The following is a 23808-nucleotide window of genomic DNA, read 5'->3' on the forward strand; positions in this document are numbered from 1 at the left end:
TATCACTTAGGGTGATTGCGTCATCACATCCGTGGGATGCATGCATATTTGTAGTATTTTGTAGTATGTACTCCATCATCTTAGGATTAATTAAGGCTATATGGAGTTGTGATAGTGGTTACTTAACCGTAATGCCCAAAGGGCTTTTTGGCGAATGGAAGGGAAAGAAGCAAGGAATAAAGAGAGAAAACAAACAAAGAAGTTGCTTGCTCTGGGTAGGATTCGAACCTGACACCCCTTGCCGGCCAAGCACTAGGTACTCATGTGGCTCCTGCCATTCCACTCGCCTAAATTAAATATGCATCACATGTACATGCTTGATATCTTAAGGGCTCAGATAGCGATGTTTTCACATATTTTTTGTGGGATCTGAGAGCACATCAGGCATATCTAATTGCATTTTGGATATGAGGAATGTTCTTTTGATATCAAATTTGCCATAAAATTTGTATTATATCGCAAATTTCAAAAAATCAAATTTATTTGATATCAGAAGGACATTCCTTGTATTCAGAATGCAATTCAATATGTCCCATGTGCTCTCAGGTCCCACAAAAAATACTGTGCAAAGGTTGCTATCCGATTCAGACAATCAAATTGTTGGAATTCAAGATTTGCTCAAGGTGGCTTGGGAGACTGCAACCGTAGATGACCTTATATGAGATATCATACCATTTGCCTCAAAATTAAAAAAGCATCATGCATCACATGTACATGCTTGATATCTTTAAAGTGATTCAGACAATCAAATTGCTAGATTTCAAGATTTGTCCTCAAGGTGGCTAGGAGGCTGCAACCTTAGATGACCTTATATAAGATATCACACCACAAAATAGTGGGTCAGGTCCTACCTGGTTTTTACAGGCATGAGGATGATTAGGCTTTGGCCTAAACTCAGGCTATTTTGTTAGGCAGATTTATCAGCTGATTTATGCATTTTTATTTTGTTCAGCCCATTTTGGGCCTTTAAAACCTGAACTCAAACGCTCTGTAAGACCATTTTCAAACAGGCCATTCAAGTGTTCTCCCTTAGAAGTTGGAAAATTTCCAATTAAAGCCCAATTATTGAAGCCATTTGGTGGATTGTTTTTGACACTATAAAATTCTAGTTGGAAAAATGTAGAAAGTATTAAAAGGCCCAATTGAAGCTATTCTTGCATTTTTCACTATTATTGTATTGTAAAGAACTATTGCTTTAAACCTACAAAAAGTGTGAGTGTCTAAAACAAGTAAAAGCGGCCACTTGTATATTGATACGCAGGGGCTGTATGGGAGAATGTTCCCCCCTTGTGGAAAAAATGTTGCAAGTTGAAGGCATTTGGTACATCATTTATACGCTATTATTGCTTTCAAAAAAAGGCCCAAACTCACAAATTTTAAATGTTACACTGGTCCACTGATAACACTTCACTAAAACTTCAGACTCACACTACAGGTGAGCATTAAAGCATGCATGGATTGCTGATGAAGTCGGTTTGACACCTTTGACAATTAGAGCTGTCTGAGGGGCACTCTGTCTAGTATGCCACTGTTAGCATATGTATGGCTATTTCAGATGAAATCCATACACCCCCTGGAACAGGCCCGTACGCAGGGGGAAAAGTATACAAAAAGTCCCAAAATTTGAGAATTTGCGAGCATAGCGATCAAAAAAATCAGTTTGTTTACGCTTTTTTTCCACAAAATCGCCCCCCCCCCCTGGAAAAAAAGTCCACTTTTTCAAAATCAGCACCCCCCAAATGAAATCCTGCGTACGGGCCTGCCCTGGAAGACATGACCTTAATCATCCACACAGGGAGTGTGAAATTCAAATTCAAATGGGGTGAAATGGGTGATTCCATTTAAAATCTACACTCCTTTTGTGTCTTCCATAGGGGGTGTATGTATTATAAATAGAATAGCTCATATTCTTCCAGTATGTCCTTTACCATCGTAAACCTTCAATGCTGCATGCACAAAATTAGTTGCAATAAAAAATAGAATATGCACCTTGTAATGGCCATATTTTCATTATTTTTAGAGTGATGAAATGGCGCTATAGTAAACATAACCCTCGCCCCAATACCTCCCCCTGCCCCACCAATCAATGTTGGGTACTACTGAGCACACATGAAAATGTCAGGATTCAACATTGATCGGGGGAACAGGGGCTCATTTGCAATACGGTACTAATATTTCATTCCAACCCTTTTGTCCAGGGTTGGAGTAGCAAAGTTTGACTGTCAGTCGTCAGACATATGACATTATTTCCTTGCATTAGTTTGCATTGTAAGATAATTAGCCCAATTATTTCAGTTACACAAATAAAACAGAAAGCATTGACCACTTGGGATTGATACCTTATCAACTAATTAGCAATCATACTTACACATGTAGAAATGCTTGTACATATTTGTTTAATCAAAGTATTCTGGTTTAATGCTATTTGGCCCTCAGGGAACAAACCAAAAGTTTGATGATGTCCTGTAAACCAAAGTCCTTTCCTTTCCTGGGTTAAGGTCTTTACCTTTAGTACAAGAGATCCCTGGTTCAATTCTTGGTTCAATACCTGGTGGAGGAAGTATCAAAAAATGTATGATCTGCTCTCACCATTACTGCATTTGAATTGTAGGGCAGATGCAGTAAATAACAAAGACCTCACAGTCAGTTTGGATCAGGGTAATGCCTGGGTGTCTGAACGCCCAACATGGGCACTGTGGGAGAACAGTGTGTGACATTATAAATGATTTCTTGAAACAAAACAAACGTAAACTCACTATCATGGTCGGTAGGCATCATCATGTCATCAACTGGAACAATGCTAAAATTCTTTGTAAGGAGAACGATGCTAACACAAGAAGAATCAAAGAATCCATTTGGATCAGGAGACGAGATCGTAACATCATGAACAGAGACGAGGGGCCCACTTCCTAAGTCATGTGTATGATCCTCTCCTGGCTGATAATACACCTTCTTCAGTTGGGATACATCCAACCGGAAGTAAGGATCTACAATCATGATGCCTACCGACCATGACAGGCGAAACCGTCAATTGTGATTGAGTTTATAGTTTTGTTCCCGGAGGGGGTTCTCCATGGTTGAAGGTATACAGGGATGTGCCACAGTTTTGGGGTGCATTTGGGCAAAAGTGCCCCTAAAAGTGCCCAATTAAGGCAAATTTTGATGCTTTTTGGGTGTTTTTGGTGAAAAATTGGTATACTGATGGGTGGCAAAAACAGCAAAAAGTATGTAAGTACAGAGAAAGTCAGCATCCGAAAGTCTGTGTGGCATATCCATGTACAAACATTTTTGATGACAAAACCTGGGGTTTTGTTTAGTTTAAAGAAATCTTTTATATTGTTTACCAACAAACCTGATGAATGTATTTAGTGAGTGTGAGACATTGAATAATTCACCCAGGTTGAATAAGAAATCATAATATGAAAATATATATTTTTTGTATCATCTTGTTTGTCTTTTTACTTTATTTTGGACCTTACGTAAAGTATTTCCACCCCAAAAGATAATTCAAAAGTTGTATTTATTTTGGAGTTGTTATTTGGATACAAGAAACAAAAGAGTAATACTTGTACTGATTTTCTGCTAATCACAGAAAAACAATTTCTTGCTTATCTGAATGAATATATTGATCATCTTGACAAGTAAATTTACAGTTACACTACCTTACAGAGCATGTACACTTGTTGACTTGGTTGTGATAATGCAGCAACTCAGACCCAATGCTGTTCACCGCCATAGTGAATATGTCATACCCAGGGTCTTTGCTAGGATTTGACAAGTGCCCATCATTTTCACTTAAAACTGCCTGTCCAAAACCTGACCCTGAAAACAAAAACCAGACCTCTGCCCCTTCTGGGGATTCAATTGGTTCAAATTGCTATTGCTATAGCCTTAATTTGTGTGTCTGGTCTTGTTTGGTTCTCAAAACTTATTCATGCATTAATTTTCACAGGCATTAATTTTGCCTGTCCCAGGTGCAAATTGCCTGTCCAAAATGATGGGTGGATGGGTGGCTATATCTAACACCCTGGTCATACCTTTGTTACTGGTTCATGCTTGGTTTACCTGTGTTAACAACCCATTGACTTTGTGTTGTGATCATTTTGATCATAGTTCCGAATACAGATAATTATTGTGAACCAGTTGATATGGCAACAATCAATTTTTGGTTGATTTTGCTTCTCAAGACCATACATTTCAAAAATAAGTTTACTGGACCTCTGTTAGCATTGAAGCATTGAGCATTTGGAGATATGGAGAGTCAAAGTTTATACAGAGGTCAAAATTGAAAATACTTAAATGTTGTTGGAAAGTTAACCTAATTATTCCGCTCAGCATAAGTCTAGAAAATGTCTCTGACTTTCAAAAATGGAAAACTAGACATCAAAAATCAACACAATCTTTAACAGAATCCGGCATATTATAATGATTGTTGTTGAAAGTATTGATTTTCAGACCCCACTACAGACCTCCCCTCCCCTGGTGAACTGGCAACATATTTGGTGGCAACAACTAAAATTTTGGCAAATTTGGATGAAAAAAGGTGCCAAAATGCTCAGGAGATCATACTGCTTCAAATAAGCTGGTTCCATATGAAATTTGAAACATCACCATTTTTTGATTTTGTTGCAATTTTCCTCGTTTTTGGTCTGTGGCCTCTCACACCCCTGGGTTGTACGGACATTTGATCCCGGGACCTCTCACACCAAAGGTAAACAACCCTAACTAGTGTGCCACACTGCTGTTGAGATGCAAAAACCAATACAGTTATTTACCAGTCTCTATTTAGCAAATGCAATCAATTTCTGGTTTATCTGAGTAAATTATCTTTTCCTCTAAACCAAATTTAATCATAATATTGATATAATTTTAACCACACCATTTTGTAAGCAGCCTTTTATGACATTTGTGGACCAAGGTAAATAAATGAAGTGTCTGCATGTTTGGGGGTCAAAAATCTGAAAATTTGGCTAAATTGTAGCATTTTCACCCAAAATAATTCCCCCATGGTGCTGCCACTGGGAATTCATTGTGGTTGTGGTGAGGAAAGCCCAAGTTTTTGTGTGGGGAATGCCTTCCTGTTGCACCACCAGTAAGTAAATACATGTAAAGATGTTGTTGACAAATTAGCATAATTCATAAGATTTCAATAGTTTTGCCATTTTATATGTAAGGAGGAAACAGGAAAAGGAATCAAACCCAGATCCTTTGGTTGGCAAGATCTGTGCTGTAGGCACTTCGCCACATGTGCTTCAGGATTTTGGTAGACGAAAACTAAAAATTTGATAACCAGCAGGCGGGGAGTGGCATGATCGAGCCGGCAGCTTGTGAAACTTCCCGGCCGTATGGCATTTTCCATATACTCGGTTAGTTTTGTGGGGTTCATTATCGAACTGCAACGGGTTTAGCTTGTATTTATATTATTTATTAACATAGGCCTATTTGTTTGTGATATTTCAAGCGTTTTAAAATTTTAAAATAATCCCATTCAATTACACGGTTGACGATGAAAATTTACTGAATTTAGAGAATGTAATGCGGCCACCACCTGATAACCAGATGGTCACATTGGGCTATTCCATTTAAAATCCACACTCCCTCTGTGGAAGATTTGGGAAATATCTTCCGCTGAGGGAGTATGTTTTTCAAATGTAATAGGGCAGGATTAATCATTTTGAAACCCCCTATATTGTGACTTTATCTATATCGTCTACACCTGGAGTTAATATTTCAAATGTAAGTTTCCCAATTGTCTCTATTGAAAATGCATACTCCCTCTGTGGAAGACTTTAGCTAAATCTTCTACAGGGTAGTGTGGATTTTAAATGGAATAGCTCATTGAGAGTTATCCATTGTAAGATCGAAGGGAGGTCGTTCCAATCCTGTAATATGCCAGGATAAAAACTGTATTTGAATAAATTATGTTGCTGTTCATCAAGTGGAATTGGTATATTCGGGCTGTTGACAGCCTGGAAATATAAACACAGTGGCTTGTGCATTGTAATACATAAGGGGCTGTGCAATAATTATGACCCCCCGGGGGGTAAAATTTTCAAATGCCTCGCCAAAAAATCGCTTGCCCCCTCTCGGCTTGCTAAAATTGCTTGCCTGCCCCTTTGCTTGCCAAAAATTTCTTGCCCCCCCAATTTTACCCTCCCAGGGCTCATAATTATTGCACAGCCCCTAAGGATGCGTAGCTCACATATTCAATGTTCGCACCAAAGGAAATTTTGGAAATAAGCTTTTTTTTGGTGGATATCTATTTAACCATACCCTAATTAGAGGGTGCTAGAATGTTTGTTCAAAGACATGCGCAGTAATAAAATTAAAATATCAGCATCAAACAAATTCAGTGTGCTGACAAAAAAACCCCGCTTTTTGCAGAAAAAGATTCTAGTACCGTCTGAAACATCTAAACATATGCGGTACCTGAAAAGTGCAAAACTGGGTCATTGACATACACAAAATTATTTGTGCTTACAAAGCAAATTAATTTTGATTATTCAATTATTGATTAAGAAACAATCAAGGTTTATGAACCTTTACAATAGAACGTGACCATGAGGATATGAAGGTCAATTTCTACATGATCAAAGAGTAAACATTCACCTCTCAGTCACAATAGATCACCCCATAAATGATTAACCAATCAGAAAACAGATAAACTACTAGCTTATAACTTTTCAACCAATCAGAAACGAGCTACTAAATTAGTGTTGCTCTGTTAGGTTTATTGTAGCGAATGAGAAAAGAGCTTAGAGAATGTGCATGATAGGTATAGGGAAAACGGTGAGTATATAAAGTGGGGTAGCTTGTCAACTTGTCACAAACCATACCTGATTTACAAAGACGGTATTGGTAAAAAGCAACAACAAAACTAACATCATGAAACTTCTAATCTTCATTTTGGGACTGGCGGTGGCACGTAAGTTGTTTATGATCTTTCTTATTATATTATCTTTGTTTTGCTTTAGCATAGTCAGTCAGTACATGAGCTTAATTAATGCTCTGCGTGATAGCTATAGGCATCAACATAAAAAATCTCAAGTTTTGAGATATTTTCTCAAAATATCAAGAGCTATCTTAAGAACCACTGAACCAATACTAGGCTTGTTTGTGCTCATTTTAATGGATTTTTCATGCTGATTCTAAATATGGCCATGAAAATTTACAATTATGAAATTTTGAATTTTTAACAACAATTTAAACTGAAATTGTTGTTTGCAGTTGACACCTGAGAGTTAGACTAGTGTAAAAACTCCATTGAACTGTTTTGATATTTTCTTCTGGACAAAGTTTTTGGTATATACCTAAATGAAACTGGGGGTAGATGATTAAGGTCATGTCTTCCATAGGGGGTATATGGATTTTAACTGGACTTGCCCATTCCATAAGGCAAAGAAGAATGTTACCAAAGATATGATCTTCCTCCAAATAAATTTCTTTGAGTAACTTCGTAGTACCTATTGCACTTTATGGTAAGCCTAACCTGCCCAGCCCTGGAGACTAATCCGATCTCGAACATCAATTCCAACATTAATTCTTCAGTCCTACTACCATTCTTACCATGTTGCTGATTGGCTCAATTAATCACACTAGTTTTCTTGTAACCAATCAGCAGGTAGTACTCATGGGGTTAAGCCACTTCAGTCCTACCACCATTCTTACAATTCTTCTGATTGGCTCAATAAATCATAATGGTCTTCTTGAAACCAATCAGCAGGTGGTACTCATGGGATTAAGCCTTTTTCAGTCCTACCACCATACTTACCATGTTTTTGATTGGCTCAATTAATCATACTAGTCTTCTTCTAACCAGTGATCAGCAGGTAGTACTCATAAAATATTTGAATCTTTATATCTTTCAGATGCCACCATCCAGATCACCCCAATTGTGAAGGACTACACAGACCCACACACATACCAAGATGTCGGCAAGTCTTTCATCTACAAGTATGAGGCATTTATCAACACCTCCATGCCGCAAACTGGGCTAGAGTTTGTTGGACAGAAGATCCTCTGTGATGTGGAGTTGAATGTCCTCACTGCTGAAATCATGCACATGAACGTAAGTACAATATTTATGAATATTAATGAGTTCATTTGCATATTTTGTCTACCTTTCCATTAATCCACTCTCCAGCTTAAACGCAATCACCGATCAATTTCAAACTTGGTCTTGTGATAGTATTCTTTATATTTTCCAACCTTTGTTGTGGGGGCCACCTTAATTACGAACCACGTAATTCTAGTTGTATCCTGAGATATAATGTAATACCGTAAAATTCCATCTACAAGCTATATGCCTCTAAATGTGGATTTTTGTAGATCCATCTACAAGTATACATGCCTCTAAATGTGGGATTTTTTGGACAAAATTGATGAAAGGCTAACACCCTCCACAAAAACATTATTTGCAGTTTAAGCAACTATATTACTGATACAGGTGGCTGTACAAACATGTAATATTATTAGACTAATCTGTTGTAATGAATTGTGAAGGACACCCCTAGTTTAGAGGTATATATATTTATAGATGGAATTCTATGGTATTTCAAAAAGTTGTGGACAAATCCAGAGAATGCTGTTGCCATATGGGAGGGGGTGTCATCCACCACGTATCTTGCTTCACACCATTGTCCTAGAAAAATGTTGAAAAGGAGGTATATTTTCACCACACATCAGATATTTTGGATATAAGCTTTTTTTATGGATATCTATTGAAACACCATAAAAGAGGATTCTATAATTATGAAATACTCCTTTAACATGCAGTATTTATAAGTAAATCTAATTTATATTTGATTTGATTTCTCACAGCTTACAAACATCACGGTGCAAGAGGTAAATGGGACCTACAATTCAACACTGAAAGAAATGGGCTTCCTTTACCCAGTCAACATCAGTGTATGGAACTCCTCACTCACTAAGAACTACACCGTCGCTCTCAGGAATCCTGTCACATTCCAGTATGTCAATGGCAAGGTAAGAGAGTTATTTTTAATAGGGGGTTCCTCAAGGTTCAATCCTTGGTCCCATGCAAGAGGCAATTACTTTACGTACACACCAAGAATTAAACCATGCCTCTGGCATGGTAAGATAGATTACTGTTCTTTTCAATAGAGGGTTCCTCAAGGTCCAATCTTGTGGCCCATCCAAGATAGACTTACTTAATGTACCCGCTAAGAATACCACAGCTCTCAGGGACCCTGTCATATTCCAAATATGTTAAGTGCTTGTTAAGAATATAGATGGCTTATCTTTGCAGTAGGGGTTCCTCAAGGTACGATCTTGGGTCCTATCCAAGAGAATAACTTCTTGTTTTTTGCTGCTTTCCTTAAAAGGATGTGATCAGATCGATTTCCTCATCCCCCACTTTATCCTATTAAAATGGGAATTTTGGCATCAGAAGAAAGCTCATAAGTTTGTCATAATCTCAGTGAAATTTTAGGCCTGAAATGATTATGTATATACCATTCAAGTGTCATGAACGAAAAGGTACTGGAGTCATCCCCCATGGTCACCACCCCTATTGTTCTATGAGCCATTGTGAAACTAATATTCTAATATCAAAACCGCAAGTGCAATTTAGATCAAAACTTGGGAATCAGATTATTTTTTGTCCAGGCCTCAATGTGGGGTACAAAACACAAGATCAAGTTTTGTCTGTATTTTCATATGAATTTTATGAATGGTGATTCTTAACATTACTTAATCAAATCAAAATTTATTTATTTTCAATGAAAAAAAAAATAATACAAGAACTAGAAAAATACTAACAAAACTCGTAGATCAACTAGATCAAGATTTAGCTTCTTTGGACCAGTTGCTGTGGTTTAGATCTGGATTAAACTAGATCTGAACCAGATTAGTCCAGTTTAAGAATCAATATTTATCACGGTTAACTTCTAGCTTATGTGATACCTGAAGCAAATACATCTGCACCAAACTGGTTACATTTAAGTACATTGTTACATTTCAAGTTTTTCAAAGTTCTAATCTTTACACAACTGTAATATGTGATGCGATCAAGCATCAGTTTCTTATAGGGTAGTAACAAGCATTTACAAAGCTGCATTTTGCAGAAAACCCGATTGAAATTGAACAACCACTTCCAAAGATATGAGCCATTAAAGACTTTCCAAAACAAAAGGAAATATTTCCTTTGTTTGGCTATATCTCAAAATCAATATTTCCGAATTCCGACTGATTTTGCTTGATCGCATCACATATACTGAAACGAACTAACATACTCTTCAAAAATCAAGGCCTTATGTACTGTATTTGTGATGTTTTATTTATAAGATGAATAAGTCAAACTTAACTGAAATAATTTATTACTTGCATGAATCATTGATATGGAGGTTCATTCTTTACGTTATAGGCCTACATCTTATTTATATGCCAATGCATATATCTACAGGATGTTTATAACACATTGGGTTATTCCAGTTGAAATCCACACTACCCCTGTGGAAGATTTTAGAAATATCTTCCACAGGGGGAGTATGTTTTTCAAATGCATTTAATCAGGATTAATCATTTTGAAACCCATACTCCCCCTGTATTATGGCTTAACCTATATTTCCACAACTGGAGTAAGTATTTCAAATGGAATTTACCCAATTTGTCTATTCTAATCAAAACTCATACTCCCTCTGTGGAAGACTGTGGCTAAGTCTTCCACAGGGGTAGTGTGGATTTTAAATGGGATCAAATGACGACATCTCAGGTGTACTCGCAAAGGCTTATGGAATTTACCGAAAAGGTCAATTTGGTATCAAAGTCTTGATTTACCTTGAGGCTGGGGTCAAGAGGTCAAGATCAATGTACTGTAAATCAAACATTACGTAAGTAATTAAGACGGCTGATCACGTCCAGACTTTGTTAATTTACCATTGTTTTATTATGACGAGCAAGCGCCAATCATTCAGTCCAGACGTGACTTCCAGACATAATTGTTTGGGCAAAATATTGGTTTAGTAAAGACGACCCGACTCATCAGATTGTTATCTGCAATTGAGATGTGATTATTATGATCATTAAATCTATAATTAGGTGACGTGATTGCAAGATTAGTGACCTTAGTAAGGTCACCTTACATTGATAATAATTGATAATAATGTATGATTACAAGTTGAAATTTGTTTGTGGTATTGATAATACGCTATTCACGACATTGTACTTTTGATAAGAACCCTGGGGATAAGAAACTTTGTAAAAATAAACCAACAGATTTTGTCATACTTGTCACTGTGAGTTGAACCCCTGAGATTCCATAAAATGTTGATAATATGCTCTGCATGCTAGCCATAGACTTAAACATAAAAAGCTCACGTTTTGAGATATTTTCTCAAAATATCTAGAGCTATATTTTAAGAACAACTGAACCAATACCCCGGGGGGATCACTCGCATACCAAAGTGGTACGCATGCTCGTCCCCAAAAACGTCGAAAAGGGGTTGATTTTTGGCCTTGTGGCGGCGTCGACGTTTTGAGAGAAAAGGGTGCTTTTCAGGTAAAGTTTCGACATTTAGGGTATATTTTAGGTGGGTTTGTTTTAGAATTTACGCCATTTAGGGTCCATTTTAGTTTCTTACACAATTACGCCATATTTTAGGGGTTAAATTTACAGAGCCTTACGCCAATAAGGGGTGAAATTTTGCCACACTGATTACGCCATTTAGGGTCCATTTATAAGGTGCTGGGACGAGCATGCATACCACTTTGGTATGCGAGTGACTCCCCCGGGACCAATACCAGGCTTGTTAGTACTCATTCTAATGCATTTTTCATGCTGATTCCAAATATGGTCATGAAAATGTACACTTCTTAAATTTTTGAATTTGTAAAAAGATTTAAAACCATCTGCAGTCAACTTCTGCATCGACAGTGTTAATTTGATAATTTGTTAGGACAGATTCTGGATCACACTGAACGTTCTCAATTGAGGACAACACAAATCAGCTAACTGCAAATAAAACAAACCTTGTAGTTCACTCGGGAAGCTTGCAAAACAGGTTAGCCAGAGGTAGTATGGGCACTGAAAAGATCGGATGTGGAAAAGCTATTCATTGTGTACAAATCAGGGTTTATAGGTATAGTCAGAGTATGCAACTATGCAAGATGAGAGCGAGAGACAAGTCTCTAGTTCGATTCCACAACCATTCATAATTTATTATCATGCGCATAGTGGCACCTAAGTTATGGAGGCCAGAATTTTATTTAAATGAGGATGACTCTGTCATGAGTTTGTCGTATTTCAGACCCTCTATACCAAGAAGTCCACTAATTAAGTATCCATTGATCATTTCAGAATATCTCTCATTTCATTTCCTGCCCTTTGTCTATGTTTGGTATATAAATATATGTTTGTGTGTTGTCTTGTCACTCTGCTGTTGATAAAGATCCTGATAGAATCGAAAGCTCATCAGGCCATTAATCAAATTTGAATAAATCTTTGTATTATTTATTTATCAATTAAACTTGACCTTGTGTGATTTTTTATCACAACGAATGTAATCAATGTATTCATCAGAAGATAAAACCATTATTTTATTTTATTGCATGTAATTGTTTTTTAATTGTTTAGCTATTATATAAACTTGACCATGTACTCCTCCTGTCATAAATAATATAATTAATGTATTTATGATAAGATAAAAAATCATAAATAATGTAATTAATGTATTTAACAAAAGATAGCACATGATTTCATCAAATTATCTTCAGCACAAAGTCCACAAATGGAGACATATGAAATTGTGGAGTGTTACATGACTCTATTGCATCGTATCATTTTAGCAAATGAGGGGGGAACTCCTGAAAATCACGCCACATAAAACTAGCGTGCTGATTGGCTACAAAAATAATTGATTGAATTTATCATGAGCAGAGGTTTGAACTGGTTTCAATAGTTTAATAACCCTTGAAATCAGACGAAATCAGGTGTTGTACGTAACTTTGTCCTCGTGCTTAGACCAGGGTGGTGGAATAGCAGTCAGGTTAGTTCAATCTATAAGGCATTCGACTATGGTGCGAGAGGTTGTGGGTTTGAATCCTGGCAGTGATTTAGTATGCTCTTGTGGCAACATTGAGTTAGCTTGAAATTCCCTGTCTCGTTGTAACCCTTACGAAACTCGGAGAGCTAATCCTGGTTGCAATGGTCATTTGTGGAATGTCTAGGGTATGCACTCTTGAAGTTGCAAAGTCCTTGTGTTTTTGTTAATACTAAAGATTAGGCCAAAGAATATGTTAAAAACATTAGTTGGAAGAATTGCATTATTAACACTTTCAGGAAAAAATTTCAGTATTTGTATAAGAATATAAGTTACAAAACTTTTGAGCATCTCAAACTTACTTAAACCTAACACCCCATTGGGTTTTTGCTATCAAAAGGGAAAGAAGAAACAAAAGAGGAGAGAAGATGAACAAAGAAAAAAAAACTCACGCGCCAACCACAGGACAACCGACTGGTAGCCATGAGGGTTTTGCTGGCCCAGCCAGCAATTCAGTGCTTATATATGACTCTCAAGACCCCTCTTGTACCAACAAACCACATGACCACCGACCGGTAGCCACGGGGGGGTTCGCTGGCCCAGCCAGCAATTTCGTGCATGACTGGGGTGATTGCATCATGGCCACGTGGGATACATGCATGCGCCCAGGCATGCACAGTGGTTGTCCTTTTTGGATTTTGTTAGATTTGACAGTATTAAGGTTTGAGTCTGAAGACAATGGGATTTAAAAATCTTGGCAAACTTTGAGATATGCCCTTTTTTTGGCATTAGTTGGGATTGTTTGGCACCTTGGAAGTCAGAGGTTATCAGTGTATTTTTTTTTGATTGATAAAGGTTCTGATGAATCTGTTTCAAGAGTTATCAATGTATATCTTGTAATATCAAAGTCCAATTTCTTGTATTTATTGTATCATTTGATGAGATTTTATGTCTGATTATATAACACATCAGGTGATTTTAAAATCTGAGTTATGTTGCCAATACAGTTGATTAAGGGCCAATTTGGGCTACTTGGAAAAGTAGGCCTAACTAGTCCAAAGTTGGGTTACTTTTGCAAGTATGATTTCAAATATTGGGCTACTTTTGGAAGTGTGAAGTGTCAATCCAAAATTGGACTACTTTAGGAAGTGTCAGTCCAAAATTGGGCTACTTTTGGAACTGTCAGTCCAAAATTGGGGTACTTTTGGAAGTGTCAGTCCAAAAGTGGGCTACTTTTAGAAGTGTCAGTCCAAAATTGGGCTACCTTTGGAGTTGTCCGTCCAAAATTGGCTACTTTTGGAAGTGTTTTGAAGGGTTACTTTTGGAATTGGCAGTCCAAAATTGGGCTACTTTTGGAAGTATCAGTCCAAAATTGGACTACTTTTAGAAGTGTCAGTCCAAAATTTGGCTGCTTTTGGAAGTGTCAGTCCAAAATTGGGCTACTTTTGGAAGTGTCTGTCCAAAATTAGGTTACTTTTGGAAGTGTCATTCCCAAATTGGGTTTCTTTTGGAAGTGTTGGCCCAAAATTGGGCTTCTTTTGGAAGTGTTAGTCCAAAATTGGACTACTTTAGAAAGTGCCGGTCCAAAATTGGGTTACTTTTGGAAATGTCAGTCCAAATTGGGGTCTTTTGGAAGTGTCAGTCCAAAATTGGGTTACTTTTGTAAGTGCCAGTCCAAAATGTGAGTCTGAAATTGTGCTACTTTTTCAAGTGTCAGGCTGCAACTACAGCAATTATGGTATATTCTCTTTATGGCCCTGATTTATTTAATAAATTTATCATCATGAGCACCAGTTTGAACTGGTTCCAAAAGTTTAGCAACCCCACAATCAGATGAGAGCAGGCTTGATAACCCCCCTGCACGTAGACAAAAGCCACTGTATCCCGGCATGGAAATAAGAACTCCCTATGGTATATCAGCCTTTGTATGTCATGTTTCCATTTGTAATTTCATGTTTAATTGTACTAGTGTGTGATGCTTCTTCTTTCCCCTGTAAACAAACAGTGTTGTTTCTCTGTGGTGTACCATGTGATAAATAGATTTATCGGTGATAAATCAATTTATTTTTGAAAGTACCTACTTTTGTTATGTGCATTTATGTTTCTCATGCTTTTCTAGCAAGCACCAGAAGTATTTTTTAACGCGTTCATGGTAATCAATTTGAGATGACTGTGCGATCGGTGAATTCTTACATTGAGGCCCATCACCCAAACAGTTTTATTACAAGTTTTGAGATTAAATTGCTCCAGTGATTTGGATTGTAGAAGCAAAAATGTGTATGCTGTTGGTCCATAGAATAATACACAACTTCTGTGGTGGTTACCATAAAGTGTTGACATTTTATTTATACAGCGTCTTTCGCATGTATCAAAGCCTTTTACATTTATTCCGCTATCATTAGAATATGTCAGCTGCCATACAATGCCCAAGGCATGCTCATACCTTTGGGCGGCACTCAATGGACAATATTCCTAACAGCTCCCTATTTCACCCCTGGGTAGAGTGAGGCAAGTGAGGTAAAGTGCCTTACCCAAATGCACAACACGATGGCACCGCCGGGGCTCGTACTCGCAACCCTCCTAGTGCTCTCCATGTTGTGTTCATACCACAATAACTGATTTTCCATGCCTTTGTTAGCAGGAGGTAACATATGTAAATGTCATACTAAAACATGTCATCCTTTTCATTTGACCTCTTCTGCAGATCAAGAAAGTTTTTGCCAACAAGACTGATCCGGAATGGGTTGTGAACATCAAGAAGGGTATCATGAACATGCTGACACTTCAGATGGAAAATGAGGATGTCTTCACAAAGAAAGAGGTAGGGCCTCAATATTTACACATGGGGAGGGGGCTAGGGGAAGAGAGGGGTGACAGGTGGGACAGGGGAGGGAAGGGGGCTATGGGAGGAGTGTAAGCCTGAAGAAGGGTATCATCAACATGCTGACACTACAGATGGCAAATGAAGATGTCTTCACAAAGAAAGAGGTAGGGCCTCAATATTTACACATGGGGAGGGGGCTAGGGGAAGAGAGGGGTGACAGGTGGGACAGGAAGGGAAGGGGGCTATGGGAGGAGTGTAAGCCTGAAGAAGGGTATCATCAACATGCTGACACTACAGATGGCAAATGAAGATGTCTTCACAAAGAAAGAGGTAGGGCCTCAATATTTACACATGGGGAGGGGGGCGAGGGAGGGGGGGGTGACAGGTTGGACAGGGAGGGAAGGGCGGGGGGAAGGGGAGACTGTGGGAGGAGTGAAAATCTGAAGAAATGTATCATCAACATGCTGATACTACATTAGAAATATGTCATCTTCACAAAGAAAGAGGCACATTCTCAAAACTTTTAAAACCATGTGGATGGGCTGGGGGGGGGGCAGAGAGGAATTCAAATGTTTATGTCCAAAGTAAGGAGATAAAAACTCAAAATGAGCATATTTTGTTTCCATGTCTGTGTGTGGGGCATTGCATGGTGCATATGTGTTTACCGATAAACGAGGACATACAAATGACATTTCACATTTAGACCGTGGATCACTCTGCAAAGGGGACCGTCCTCTGTTTTGGAGGTCTGCAAAAGATCAAAATTGCATATATAATGCATTTGCGAGATATACGACCTCTATCGTGAAATGGCATCTCATACAAATACACACAAAAAATGGTGAAAAACATCCACGGTTTGTTGATTGAATGCGCTTTCAGATATCTTCATTTGCATATTCCTAAACTGTGTCCATGTTTGATGGTGAACACCTGTAGGGGGGTGTGTGTGTGATGTTCTGTGTGTTTTGGTATGTGAGTTTTGTTGTATTTGGGTGAATGTGTATGGAATGCTCTCAGATGCTTCACTATTTGAATAAAATCCAGGCAATTAAACATATCAATTTAAACAATGTCACATCAGGTCAGGCACTTTAATCAAATGAATTTATTTGCTCTTTTATAGGAAGGAATTTCAGGGACATGCGAGACTGTGTACAATATCAAGGAAAGACGCACAGAGGATAACTTCAAGGTTTTCAACATCACCAAAGTGCGGGATTTGACCAATTGTACCGACACACCATATTTAATGTGGAAGACCAACGATCTGAAGACTAAAGAATGCAAGGAATGCGACAAGGAGATGGTAAGCTAATTAACCCCATGGGCACTACTGGCTGGCTTACAGAGCCCCTGATTGGTTAATTACATGATATAATCATCTCAGTAACCAATCAAAACAGAGCTTATAGATCACTTGGTACTTTATCCCCTGTCAGCGCTACTGACCATTCTTACCATATCTTTGATTGACTCAATACATGATATATATATAATCCTCTTTGTAACTAATCAAAGTTGTTCTTAGAGAAATCTACACTCCCCCTGTGGAGTTTGCCAAACTAATACCTAGAAATTGGTACGACCACAAATAAATAGCATGTGTCTATGTGGATTGCATGATACACAATGAGGTATTAACAGGTGGAGCTCTAGTTCCCTGGACTATTATATTTGGAATTAATCATGCTAGCATAGGCTTCAACATAAAATAAGTTTTGGGATATTTTCTCAAAATATCAAGAGCTATCTCAAGAACCACTGAACCAATACTAGGCTTGTTTGTACTCATTTTGATGCATTTTTCATGCTGATTCCAAATATGGTCATGCAAATTTACATTTCTGAAATTTTTGAATTAAAAAACAAAATTGAAACTTATCGTCTGCAGTCGACACCAACGCAGAAAGTGTTAAGGGATGGTTTCTAATTATCTGATATTTGTCAGTATGGGGAAATCATGATTTTGTATAAATTTTGTATATTTTTTTCAGACTCAGCCCATCAAGGCTATTGCCACATTCAAATGCAACGTGACAGGGGAACGCAGCAATGCCTTCATCGAATCCTGCAAATCTTGGGCTAGATATGTGATGACACCAACTATGGATATGGATGATGGCTCCTTTATGGTCATGCAAAAGTAGGTATATCATCATTTGTGAGCCAGCTGATCCATTTATTCCAAAGTTGGAAATGTTGAAAAAGTTGAGTTACTACCATTACTAACTTGCTCAGTACATACACTTCCTGATGTTGAATCCCCAGGTCTCTTTAACACTTGGTGTCAAAGTTATGAACCTTTTAAATGTCAATTTTCTTATGTTTTTTATTGTTTTGTCACCTCACTTTTAGCGTATATCTCAGTTTCATTATTTCCGACTTTAGCCTGATTGGATCAGATCTGGTCACATTTGAATGCAAGAAAAGTTGAATGTGCAATTTGTTTAGGCCTTACTTTGATTTTTCTCATCAAATCTATGGTAAGTCTGTTGCCAAGATTGCCTGCGGCAAAATGGTTCACGTTATGTGACAAACAAATTCCATGAGAATTATATTCAACTAATGGGCTATTCCAGTTGAAATCCTTACACCCCCTATGGAAGACATGACCTTAAGCTCCCACACAGGGAGTGTGAATTTCAAATGGGGATACCTGAATGGGTGACTCCATTTGAAATCTAAGCCCACTGTGTAGGAGATTAAGGTCATGTTTTCCACAGGGGGTGTATGGATTTCAACTAGAATAGCCCTATTAAAAAGTAAGTGTGAAGTAGTGTTGACAATGTTCCTTTTAATATTGCAGTCAGAGCCTTGTTCTGAAGGAAGTCAAGTCCAGGAAGATCAAGCCTCTTCCAGAATTGACCCAACGTGGTAACATCAGATTCATCTTCCCAGAGCTTGTCAATGATGAGGACAAATATAACGTCACCCTTAAGAAGGTAGGTAAACCAAGTTTATCTTCTTGAAAATCAAGTTAAATTTGTCAGCTTTTTTCTTGGTTTAAAAGATATTTTCCTCACATAGTCTGTGTATTGTTTCATTTGATGTGTGACCTCACACCACTGTAGGCCATGCACCCAGCTGTAGGAGGGTTTCTTGTTTACTAGAACAAGGACGATTTATTCACAATACTCTTCAGAAAATTTGTAAAAGAACACGTAATTGTACAACAAAAATGAAAAACAATTCAAGACTTTTTCTTTACGTCAGCTTCAGAAACATTATGGCATGTTATGGAATTAGGTATCATGAAAATGTGTAATTAAGTTCAAGAAATCAACTTCAAGATCTCTTTTTTTTTTTCAGGTTGAATTCTTTGTCAACATGCTTAGCAACCAGAGCTTCACCAACTTCACCTTGGATACGCCAAGTCATTTCATTCATTTGGTCAGAAGCTTGAGGGAATGCAATATTACTCAGCTAAGACAAGTCTGGAACTGGACTGAGAAGACTATGTACAAGAGGTAAGAGGGATAAAAGGAGTCATATTACTCTAATATTAAGGGGGTTCGAAACAATGTTTCTGGAAAACAGAAACTGAATTTAGAACCATTTGAATAGATTGAATAAGTTAAGCTAAATACACTGAGCAAAATAGTTTTTGTTTGAAGGAAATCGGACATACGGTTGTCAAGATATGCATGTTTTTAGTTTCTTTGTATTCTATTGTTTTTGCCAATATATTGATGAAGTTAATGAGGAAAATTGGCATAATGTGCTCATGAATATTCATGTTTGCCAATATTATACCAATATCTTATGAATAAACCTTCATACTACTTTTATTTTATATGATTTTGACATGAAACTTTGCCAATGTGTTTCTATGGCCTAAAACATTACCATGTGATTTTCCCGCCCATCTAATTGCATAATTAATTAGCATTATACTTAAGGCTAATTAATTATGCAAATATGAAAATTAGATTTGCGGGAAAATCACATGTTAAAGGTTTAGGTCATAGAGACACATTGGCAAAGTTTCAGGTCAAAATTTTAAAGGTAAAAGTAGTATGAAGGTTTATTCATAAAATATTGGCAAAATATTGGCAAAAATTTATATTAATGAGCACATTTTGCCAATTTTCTTCATTAACTTCATCAATATATTGGCAAAAACAATAGAATACAAAGAATCTTTCAACAACAATAACACAAAAACCGTTTGTCCGATTTGGCTCAAATTTTAGAATTAAGATTATTTTGCATATCTCTCTGCAACAAGTCTATTTTAATCTCAATCAGAGCAACTTGATTTTGCCTTTCATACCACCTTAAGTCAGGAATGTTTGTGAGAGTGACATTATGAGAAACAGGACTGAGAAGACTATGTACACAAGAGATAAGAGTAAGAGTTATAAAAGGAGTCATAGTACTCAATTATCAAATCAAAGGTATCTGTGCTAGTAATTAGAATACCAGAGAGTAAGATTTATGAGCGAGTAACTTTACCGGAGAAAAAAGAGGTTTGTCTCAGAAACCTGCATGCATTGCTAAGTGAAATCCGATTTAGCGAGTAGGTCTATGCGGGGATGGCTTTTATTCTGACTAACATAAACACGGAAATCTCAAATTTCCCCCTTCAGTTAATGAGGGAATACATAAAAAAAAAAGTAGCGGATTGATGATGCCATGTACAAGATTACAGTGGCTCTTGCTGCTGCACATGCCAGTTTTATTACATAAAAACAACCAAGTCATGGCAAGATCACTCTTTTTTCACTCTTACAAAAGTTTTATGCTGTGTGTGCCAATGGACTATTCCAGTTAAAGTCCATCCTCTTTGGAAGATTTAGGAAATATCTTCTGCAGGGGAGTATGAATTTCAAATGAAATTAGCATATTGACCAACTCTCTTTGAAACTCACCCTCCCTCTGTCGGATCTTTCTTAGAGAGTGTATGAAATTCAAATATGGAAATTCATAATCCCCCTGTGGACAATGTTTCCCAAATCTTTCACAGGGGAGTATGGATTTTAAATAGATTAGCCAATATTCACATGAAAGGTATGAAATGTTCATCTATAATTATTTGTCTACTATTTTGAATCTTTCTAGGGACTGGATCGTCAAGGCCCTCCCATATGTGAACAAGACTGACATGACTCTACTCGTGAAGGAGATGTTCTTCAACCGTACCATCAACATCACCAGACATGGGGAAGATCTCCTCCTTGGTCTCGGAAATACCCAGAAACCAACCATCAAGATGATCCAGGACATTAAGGTGAGTCTACCCTTTTAAGTAACAGTGGGCTAATCTATTTAAATTCCATGTCTTCCACAGGGGGAGTATGAATTATAAATGGAATGAACATTAGGCAAGCTCAACTTGAATTTCATACTCCCTCTGATAAAGATTCAACCTGAATTTTCCAGAGAGGGAGGGTGAGTTTCAAAGAGCTAATTTCATTTGAAATGAATACTCTCCCTGTGGAAGATATGTCCTTAATCTTGAATTGAATCTTGAATTCTCATGGTGTCAAATATGTTGGAAAGCACTTTATCTCACATGCCTCACCCCACCTAAGTGTATTAGGGAACTGTTTTGTTGTCCAATTGGGCTATTCCAATTGAAATTTATACATCCCTTATGGAAGACATAACCTTAATCTTCAACAGTATGAATTACCAATGGGTCCATTTGAAATGTACATCCCCTGTCTGGCAATCATAACATTATAGGTTCGCAAAGTAATTATCAAGCACAAATCACATGGTCTTATTTAAAACAAACTCATACTACCATAAAATTGAATAAAAACAGCCGATTTTCAAATTTCCCGCACCAAAATTGTCTAGGACAATGACGTAATGACTATTTGTGCTCAAATGTCGTCAGTCTTCATTGTATTACTGGGACGTCATTGCGCCAGACAGTTTTGTTGCCTGGGAATTTTTAATATCGCCCTTATGTTATGATTGCCAGAGACTTCCTTTAAGGTCATGTCTTCCATAGGGGTGCATATGGATTTCAACTGAAAAAGCCCATTGATTAGTACTGTGGAGTGATGATTTGCCATGCTAATACTGAGGGTCCATATGCCTTGTGAATGTAACATGTTTTGACTGCCACATACACCCAGCCCAGTACTGGTGCTCAAAACTTGCGTACAGTCATAGCGCTGGCCAGCCTTATGCCCAGGCCTGTACACTTGTTTTGGACACCATGCCAGGCCAAGAGCATGTGTCAGTTTTGACATGTATTGAAATTTGTTTTTTCAGTGCGATGCACTGTCTCTGACCACAGTCAACAACATTCCAGAATTTGTTGGGGGGGGGGGGGTGAAAGTTCATCTAGGGCTCATTATTAACAAATGTGGGTTCTTCATGATTTTTTGATCAAACATATTATTTGAAAAATAAGCTGAAACAAGTATAACAGCCAAAGTAGAGAAAGCATACAACACTTTTGAGACATGATTCTCCTTTCTAATAACAGGATACATGTGAACTTCTGAAAGAACCAATCGTCGATGTCACTCGCGAGAACGTAACCACAACACTACGTACCCGCCGTGCATGCTGGTTAAGCTTCGGTGATATGATCTACCGCTTCAAGAAGAATGAGCGCTTTGTCCCAAGTACCATTGCACGTTCCTTGACTGATTGTCGCAAGTCATGGGAGAACTCCAAGCTGTCTACCGCTAAGATTACCAAGGTTACGCACAAGATGTTGCTGGAGCTCCGTGAAGATGTTGTCAAGATGCATTGTATCGAGGCTATGGGTAATGCTGGACTCCCAGACCACACAGAACTCCTCAAGGTAGGCTTATAGTCTGTATACCTTCCCCGAGTCAGTAATTTAAGTATTGTTCTCGCGCTATTGCGATGGGTTTTGGCCTACTTATTCCTCACAGCGTTGCAGAAAATAATCGTGCTGTCTATGTAATCAGGAAACTACAGAGGCGAAAGTGTACATTTAAATTTGTCATTACTACTTCATGTTGATATTCAAACAGTGTTATAAAGTTGTCTTACCAAGGAATGTGTTTGTATTAAAAGAAATAATTGTTTTTTACAACTTGGATGAACTAGAATTACTTTTATGCAAATCCGAAAATTGCAACAGATATTTTCATTTCTTTAAGATTTAGCGGTATTGACAGATTTTACGTACAGTTGGGCTACATTAATAGCCTCATTATAGTTTTATTAATACTGGCAAAATACTTGCTTGTATGTGCTTGCTGTTCTACTATAGCGTATAAAATCTGTTAATGATACTATAACCACACAGTCAATTAATTTATGTCAACACAGTCCTTTTTTGAGATCGCATGCAAACACAATTACCACTTGATAAAGTTTATAATGTTTGCGCTGGGTTAAGGGTGCATGAATGTTATGGTTGTGTATTACACAAACAAACAGAACGTCTGGAAAGGCAACCCGCGATAGAAGTGTCAATTGATGCAACAGTTATGCAGGCCTACCCTTAAAAACATTTTGTCTATTCACAAATCCAAACAATCCATGACTCTGTTGTTAATATCATCAGTAAATATGATAAGCCCGAGTAAACAATAAAACATGTTTCTCATTCCCTCCCGCTTCCTTTTTGAGACCGCTTCAAATTTATTCTTATTTTTTTTTAAATACCTATCAGAAGAATACAAAAACTGCGTCCTTTTTTGAGGCCGCTTCAAATTTATTTAAATTTTTTTAAAGGAAGTGTCCGGTAATCACAACATTAAGCCTTATTTGTTAGAAAAATAATTATCAAGCACGAATCACATGGTTTTATTTCAAACAAACTCATATTAACCATAAGCGAATAAAACAGCCATCTCTCAACACGCGATATTCAAAATTCCCGCGCCCGAAATTGTCTAGAGCAGTGACGTCCCAATAGTTCAATGAAGCCTGTCGACAAATGAGCACAACTAACCATGACGTCACTGCTCTAGAACATTTCGGCGCGGGAATTTTGAATATCGCGTGTTGAGAGCCGGCTGTTTTTATTCGTTTTTATAATTA

General features: G+C 37.6%; 1 protein-coding gene across 2 annotated transcripts in view; it reads left to right on the top strand.

Moving 5' to 3' along the window:
- Positions 1-23808, top strand: part of LOC140145920 (vitellogenin-like) — a 47626-nt gene that overhangs the window by 20086 nt on the left and 3732 nt on the right. Inside the window, exons 3-11 of one of the 2 annotated variants that reach the window (XM_072167648.1) lie at positions 7869-8068; positions 8821-8985; positions 15703-15819; positions 16949-17131; positions 17820-17968; positions 18632-18767; positions 19135-19292; positions 20887-21055; positions 22271-22594. In XM_072167648.1, coding sequence (XP_072023749.1) covers positions 7979-8068; positions 8821-8985; positions 15703-15819; positions 16949-17131; positions 17820-17968; positions 18632-18767; positions 19135-19292; positions 20887-21055; positions 22271-22594 — 1491 coding nt within the window. In that variant the 5' untranslated portion in view covers positions 7869-7978. Of the gene's footprint in view, positions 1-7868; positions 8069-8820; positions 8986-15702; positions 15820-16092; positions 16153-16948; positions 17132-17819; positions 17969-18631; positions 18768-19134; positions 19293-20886; positions 21056-22270; positions 22595-23808 lie in introns of those variants that run through there. The other variant, XM_072167649.1, reaches the window with a different exon arrangement.

This window comes from Amphiura filiformis, chromosome 2, assembly GCF_039555335.1.
Source record: "Amphiura filiformis chromosome 2, Afil_fr2py, whole genome shotgun sequence".
NCBI lineage: Eukaryota > Metazoa > Echinodermata > Ophiuroidea > Amphilepidida > Amphiuridae > Amphiura > Amphiura filiformis.